The sequence below is a fragment of the Myotis nattereri genome, assembly GCF_964212035.1.
Source record: "Myotis nattereri genome assembly, chromosome: 1".
Classification (NCBI taxonomy): Eukaryota; Metazoa; Chordata; class Mammalia; order Chiroptera; family Vespertilionidae; genus Myotis; species Myotis nattereri.
In genome coordinates, this window is record NC_138075.1 from 183,857,059 (window position 1) to 183,865,163 (window position 8,105).

The 8,105-nt window shown below is 39.5% G+C and overlaps 1 protein-coding gene across 1 annotated transcript; it reads right to left on the reverse strand.

The window, feature by feature from the left end:
• Window positions 1-480: 480 nt before the first annotated feature.
• Window positions 481-7,506, reverse strand: AREG (amphiregulin; the record flags this gene model as incomplete). The annotated part of the gene is made up of 5 exons (XM_081107389.1): window positions 481-592; window positions 2,040-2,195; window positions 3,341-3,539; window positions 6,160-6,390; window positions 7,446-7,506. 5 exons carry the CDS (start codon window positions 7,504-7,506, stop codon window positions 499-501), a joined length of 741 nt encoding a protein of 246 aa, XP_080963515.1. The 3' UTR covers window positions 481-498.
• Between the last annotated feature and the right edge of the window lie 599 nt (window positions 7,507-8,105).

The window sequence follows — 8,105 nt, forward strand, 5'->3', positions numbered from 1 at the left end:
TGGCTTTTTCTGTCTTACTTAGCTAGCTTACTATGATATTCTCAGGATCCAAAGAAGATGTGGTTATATATATATATATATATATATATATATATATATATATATATATAAATACTACTCAGCCATAAGAAAAGATGAAATATGGTCCTTTGCAACAACATTGGTTCCTTTCTCATGACACACATTTTACTTCACCTAGTATTCTGGTTCCTTACCCAATTTTCTGTCTACTAAACATTAAGTTTATTGAGAAGAGCATCTATGTTTCCCTCATGTTTATATCCCTTATAATACTAAGGACAGAGCCCTTTCTCAATATTGAACTCCACCTCATGTTTAAAGAATAGCACTTTAAATGTAGCCAATGTTCACAGTGTATCCATAATTAAGAACACTTACTTTCCTCATTTTTCTTAAGAGATGCTATATTTTTTTCAAAATTATATTATGTGATCTAATGGTATCTTTTAAAATACAAACCTGTAATATCATCTTCATTTATGCTATGATGTGTGCATTTCCATTTTCTTGTCGAAGTTTCTTTTGTTCTTCAGCTTCTCCTTCATATTCCCTGAAGTATCGCTTTCGAAGCCTTTAGAGAACAAAATATTCTACTGTCATCAAAGTTTTATTTATCATATATTAACTGGAGTTTTCATGAGTTTTATTAACTCCAGTTAAAATTTGCAGGGAATTCCTTTTTGTGCATCCTTTATAGACCATTATACATTATACCCTACACCAAACCAAACCAACATGATAAAGTTTTTTTCATGTTTTCCATAGGATTATTAAATATTTCAACTTGAATAATTACAGGGTTAAATAATTACTTCAAAACATCTTTAATTGGCAACTTTTTTTTCTTTCTCTCCTATGTCAAATAATAATGGTTTGTCTGAGGGTATCTTTCCTAAACACATCTGCATATCTAGCTTGAGGTACTAACAGATCAACATCATTTCTAGGGTGTGCAAAACAAATTTAAACCACAGATCAAACTTTATGTGCACCATAAAACAGTGTTCCTTTTTTATGTGCCATTTTATCATTATCTGATCCGCATTTAAAATAATAGTAAACAATGGCAGAGATAACCCCTTGTTTCCTGAATGGCAAGAGTGGTGGATCATGTACACAATCTAGTTGTTAAAGTAATTTACCAAGACCTAAAATTAGAATAATGAGTCTATTGCTTTTCCCAAGCTCTAGTAGCACATGAGTCATCATAGAGCCATTCACACCCTCCCCCAGCTTCCTTAATTCACTGACTTCTGTTTGACAATGCCATTTTGACATACCCACCAGTGTCTACAAGCCGGAACAGTCTAGTTCTAGCATTCATTGGTCATGAAGTGAAGTATGTGATCTGTTACTGTGAGCACAGAGAGGATATTGCAGGAGCGAAACAAGTAATAGAATTGTCCCTGCTTCCTACGCCATACCATACCTCCACATGGAGGAAATGTTGTGTGTTTTTAATAATTGAGTTCCCATATTGCATTTGACCATAACAAAATAGGCATAAGCTCTAAGTAAATTAGGATCATGCTATAAAATTCCTAATTTGGAATTTTGCATTCTAATAAAAGCAGACATATCTTTTCTGGGCTCCTGCTTTGAAGCTCTCTGTGATTTTTAGTATCAAAGCAGTATCTCTGACAACCTACTTTGAACCAGGCCTTAGATTCCGGGAGGCTAGCTTAAGCTTAAGATACTCATAGTAGATACCAACACTCTGAAACTTGAAAGTAGTCATGAGTAGAAATACAACATGAAACAAAACCATCAATTTTCAAGTTCAAAAAATGTCTAGATTTTGTGGAAAAGGCCTTTACATATTAAGTTTCTGTGGTGGTCAAAGTAACATAAATTTGGACCATACTGTGATCTTTGTCAATGGAGTATAAAGATATGACCAAAGATCACATGCCACCAATAGAATAATTTATTTGAAATATGATAGTATGTTATAATAAAAATATTGAAATTAACCTGGCATGATTTCATGAGAAATGTTTAAGTTATGCCATACTTACTGGATTATAATAACAGCAGCAACAACAGCGAAGGTCACAGCTGAGACAAAGGCAGTTATGACTGCTAACGTAATTTTTGATAAGTCACCATCAACCATGCTGTGAGTCTTCATGGACTTTTCCCCACACCGTTCACCAGAGTAATCCTGATGACATCTGTAAACAACCCACATTTCAAAATTATAATCTCTAAAAACATTTTATATATTTTAGGCTTACTTTCCAGGTTATAGCCATTTAATTCTAATATTTAAAAAATAAAGCACACCTTATTTGTATTTCAAATTCTAAGACATACAGTGCATTCGAGCCAAAGTTCTGTTCGTAAAAGAACAAGTTGAGATTAGTTTGGGTGTTATTCTAGGAAGACACACCTTTTCAGTCTTTGTGCTCCTTTTATGACCAGCTGATGAGTTCAGTGATTTGTTATGCAGCTAAAACATTTCACTATCGTTTCATGTACTAGCAGCTTTTGGGGGGAAGGAGGATAGAAGAACATTATGTGAAAAGTATCTTTAGGTCATTTTTTACAAAGAGGTTTTGTAAAACCTACGTTGTAAAATGGTTTGTACCAGGGATCAGTCAACTACAGCCCATGGGTCAAATCTGGCCATTGTCAGGGTTTGTTTTATATATATATTTTATTGATTTTTTACAGAGAGGAAGGGAGAGAGATAGAGAGTTAGAAACATCGATGAGAGAGAAACATCAATCAGCTGCCTCCTGCACATCTCCCACTGGGGATATGCCCGCAACCCAGGTACATGCCCTTGACCGGAATCGAACCTGGGACCCTTCAGTCCGTAGGCCGACGCTCTATCCACTGAGCCAAACCGGTTTCGGCAAGGGTTTTTAAAGTGTACAAGCCAAAAATGTTTTTTACACTTTAATTGATTTTTAGAGTGAGGAATGGAGAGGGAGAGAAAGAGAAAGAGAGAGAGAAACATCAATGTGAAAGAGAAACATTGACTAGCCACCTCCTGCATGCCCCTACCAGGGATCTAGACTGCAACCAGGGCATGTACCCTGACCTAGAATCTGTCGACCTTTCGGTGCACAGGAGGATGCCCAACCAACAGAGCCACACCTCTCAGGGCTTCCCAGTTACTTTTTAATTTGTTGTATAAGTACATACATAATCTTGACCCAGGAAGTCTAAAATATTTACTGTCTGGTTCTTTAAGAAAAGGTTTGCAGACTCTTGGTTTACACATTGGAAATATGAAAATGGTTTTCTGCAGCTGGAAGTTTCAGACATGGTGTTAGAAATACAGAATTCTACAAAATTTAGGAAAACTTACTTGCATGATACTGTTTTCAGATTCTCTATATAGTTGCATTCTCCATGAATGCAGAAATTTTGAAATTTTGTATCACATGGATTTTTCTTTTTATTTTTTCGATTTTTTCTATTTTTCGGTCCTTTTTTCTTTCTTTTGGGTTTGTCTGTAGTATTTTCACTTTCTGTTTTGTTTTCCTTGGGTTTAACTACCTGTTCAACTAAAAAAAAAAATTTATTGACAAGAGTCTCTCTTCATTTTGAATATCATTTTGGAGACATGATAGAAAGAAATCCTAATAGTGAGAGCTCATGGGAATAACCAGCATATTTGTCTCATTATTTAACACAATTCATACACAATAATAGGGCAAAGAGAATACATGTATCATGTGGCACTTATAAATCTGAACCCCTTTGTTATTTATTTACTTAGAAACATATTTTGAATTTATATGTATCATTATTATCATTATTGATGATATGGGTTCCCTGTCCAAGAAAACCCATAAAATATTTTAAACAGTTTTCAAATTTCTAGTAAATACCAAGTTCTTGGTATTTAAATTAATTAAATTAAATTAAACTCAAATAACAGTGAAATGTATTGCTACCCAGATGATATAAAGGTGAACCCTGAAGTTGAGTGAAGATAAATAACTGGCCCTGGGACAGGCGGCTTGCAAATGGCAGTGCTGGGACTTTACAGCCTGTCATTTCCCCACTCCATAATGTTTTCTCTTGGAAAAGGTCAATGTCCTTTAATGTCATAAAGTGGGACATGGGCATATTTGTGGTTTTTATTTATCCATATGGGTCTAGTGCTCACTATCATAATTGGGAATTAGTGTGCATTGCCTGAGGGTGGGAAAACCTGAAGCTTATACATTAGAGATCATCCGTTTTCTCCAACTCCCAGTTTACAATGGACTATAATTAATCGATACCTTCCAGGGTGTTCATTTCTGTGGTCAATCAATTTGAAAAAATAAAGAGTCTAGATGTATTTGTTCTTGATGCTTCAGAGACTCATCTTAACTCCCAGATCCACAGAAATGTTTTTTTCATTGTCATAGTTATGCAGGGTATACTTTCCCTACATGTTAAATATAGAAAGGAGGAGTTTTCATGTTAGAGCTGTGCATTTTGTAGTATTAATCCCTGAACAGACTTATCTGACCAAATATTGAGCAAAGCTCAATGACAAGAGGCAATGATCATAATGTCAATGTCATAATCCCATTAGTCATAATGGTCCTACAGTATCCACTAAATGGAAAACATTAGAAACATAGGGAAGGGTATCAAGATAGAACCTTGTGATTAAAGAAACAACAAATAAATATTATAAATATTTCAGCAGATTATTACAACAACATTAAGAATAGTCAAATTGGGAGCTATGTTTAATAGGTAGCTATTCAATTTTTATACTGAAACTTTCCTCTGATATTAAAAAAGTGCCACAAGTTAGAATAAGTCCTCTTATAGGCACATTGTAAATGGCTATTATTGCATTTTACCAGACATATTACAAAGTTTAGACAGAGGCAAATAGTTGCTATTCTGAATAACCCCTTGGATTTAATAGCCTTTCAAAGGAGTTAAACCAACATTTTCACTCTTATCACACAATGTACTGCAATTTTAACCACTAGCCATTTTCACTACTAACAATTTGACCTTTTGAAATGTTAACAACTGGAAACATCTTTAAGAGAACAGTTTCTAGAATCTTAATGGTCTAATATAATTTCTCCAAAAGTAAGAATTATAAATGGACCTCTTCCCACCATACATCGAAGTACAAGTTCCGAAGCAAGGGAATAAAGTGGAGTGTTCACTAAAGCTTTTCCCACCTGTCACTGAAGCAGGTCACTGTCCCTATGGTGTCACCTGTCCTCTCTCACCAGTTCTGGGATCCAGACAGAGAGGGAGAAGTCCAGGAAGCTAATGTTAGTAGAGAAGGGGCCTCATGTCCTGCCTTCACAGTGGATGATACTAGGATATTCAGATCTGATTTACTGATGACCTTGTCTGTCCCTGAACTCTGAAGTAATATGAGGGTAATGAACAATCTTTACCTCCTACTTAGATACTCTCATTTTAAGTAAATGTTATTTTCTAAAGCCAACAGACAAAGCGAATAAAACCATGACTCACTATTATTGAGCAGACAAATGGGATTTGGAGTTAAATTGTGATTTTAGTGATGTAAAATCCATGCATATCTGTTCCTTAATATTTCCAGAAGATGCTATTATAATTACATATTATAATTACCTGTTCAACACCTAGTGCTTAAGGCTGAAGTCCAATTGCTCCTTTCCCTCTGTTCCCTTGTGCTAGAATGTACTTCTTTAGGGAAGAGTGATGGTGGGAGAGGGAAAAGAAGCTGAGATACAGAGGAGACAGAACTAGCAGGTGTCTATGTCTGTCTCTCAGAATAGGGTGTGTAAGGCACAGTGGGAAAGAGTGTAGTATCTGGAATCAGATTGGAGTTCTCATTCTGGCTCATCTGCTTACTGGCTAATGGAACCTTGAGCAGAACACTGAACCTTTTCAAGCTTCAATGATCACACCTGTGAAACGATATTTCCTATAGAGTTGTTGTGAAGATTAGACTAAATAGACATAAAACATTAGAGATCTTGACATATAGGATGTGCCCTCATATAGCTCTTTCCACTTCAGTTTGTGGGCTTACCTAGCAGGCTATACAACAACCACACATACCATAAAGCCACTGGAAGATTCAGGGAGCGGCTTTTCTTTGGAATTCGCTTTGCTCATACAAGCACACACTGCATAGAATACATTTTCGCCTTTTCCTCTACTCACCTCTGACTGAATCATCTATGATATAGCCAGATATTTGCCTCTCAATATCATACTCTTCTGCATAGTCATAGTCGCTCCCCGAGGACAGTTCACTATCAGAAGGCTCCTCACTCACGAGGGAAACCTCACTTCTTGAGGTGACTTCCAATTCGTCAGCACTGTAGTCCCCAGAAAAGGGTTCCCCTTTTCCAGAGGAGGTGTCATTGGCGGCCGATCCAGCAGCATAATGGGCTGTGGGAGAAAGAAGAAGGGAAGAAAAGGTAAAGCAGAGTGCCTTCCTCGCCAGTCAGCTGCGTTCAGGAGAAATGTTTATCTTCTGATATCAAAGCAGTCATTGCATATGTGCTATTGCGATTGCGTCACTCATGAAAGCAACTCCACGTTTTGCCAACAAGCAAACTCAGCTGATCCAATTACAGAGCTTCTTTCATCGAGGTTTTCTTTTCCACGGAGAGTCCACATTAATTTCCACATCAAAAAAATGATACTGCCAAGTAGGCAAATTAATCTCACACACACAATTACTTAACAGGTATTGTCTAAATATTCCCATCTCTTCACATACCAAATGCATTGGTGGCTAGAATGCCACCTGCCCCATGATACCTAGAACCCTAGACAGGTTCTAGATACAAGTACCAGATTTCCTTAACACGTGCTCACATTTTCAAAAGCCCATGTACATAAAATGCAAAAAGTAACATAAAAGGTAGTCAATAATGATTCTTCGTGTCAGTTTTATTATTGTTGTTCTTGATTGAGGAGAAAAAAAACACCTGGGAACTAGGTAAGGTACCCCAACTTTAGCCTTTAGACTTCAAGAAAACACTGGTGCTTTGAACTTCAACCTGGGACGATACGAGGTCCTCTAAGAAAGCAAAAAACAAATCGCTAGACAGAATTTAGACGAGACGCCTGGGTCCAGGGCTTAGAACTCTGAGATCTGCAGAGATCACGTCACCTCTCTGGACTTCGCCTGGTTTCTCTATCTAAAGTGGAGGCTGCGGATCACAGGATCTCTCAGGTCTCCTCCGGCTGAACTTAGAGTACAGGACGGGGTCTCCCGCACCGCTTCCTGGCCTGGGACGGGGGGGCACCTGCTTGCTTTTCTCTTCCTCCCAGGGGGCAACCTCGGGGAGTAAGCTACTGTGAGTACCTCCCGTGGGAGAGTTGGGAGCCCAAAACGCATTTTTTTTTTTAGAGGAGTTGCCGCAAAACTCCAGAGGCGAGCGCTTTTACGGGCGGTGGGAGCAGCGCTGGGCGGATCAGAGCCGGGATGTCCTCACCTGAGCCCAGGATCAGCAGCCACAGCACCACGGGCGCCCGCGGCAGCAGCGGGGCTCTCATTGGTCCCTCGGCGCGGCGGCGTCGCGGTCTCTGGGGCAACCGGATCGGGAGCTGCGGCTGGAGGAAGAGGAGGTGGAAGACCAGGGGGAAACCCGGAGTGAGCGGCTGTGCTCGCCGGCCCGGCCGGGCTCGGGGCGCCGCACGCTGCGCGGGGAGCTCGCCTCGGGTTCTCCGGGATCCGACTCGGTGCTGGCTCGAGGTGTGCGAATGTACCGGAGGCGCGGCGCTCACCTGCGGCTTTATAGGGCGGGCGGGACTCCGGCATCGCCCGTGACATGACGTCAAGGCCACCGCCGTGGGTGGAGGCGGCCGCCGCCCCAGAAGAGGTTACTACCCCAAAACCACACACGGATGGAGGCACCCCGCCTACCTCGAGCATAGAAAGCCGCTGGGAGGAAATGGAAATGAAACCCCTAGCCGCAAACAGAAAGAACGTCAGATTCAGATTTGAGGGCGGGAGTGGAGGCTGTGACCTAGTATCTGACAAAGTCCCAATTTTTCAAACTCTCTGAAAAACCTCCGTGTTTACTTCGGTTGGTTTTAATATTACAACAGGGATTCATTGGAACAGAAGATGTAAAAGTACTTTAAGACCGAAT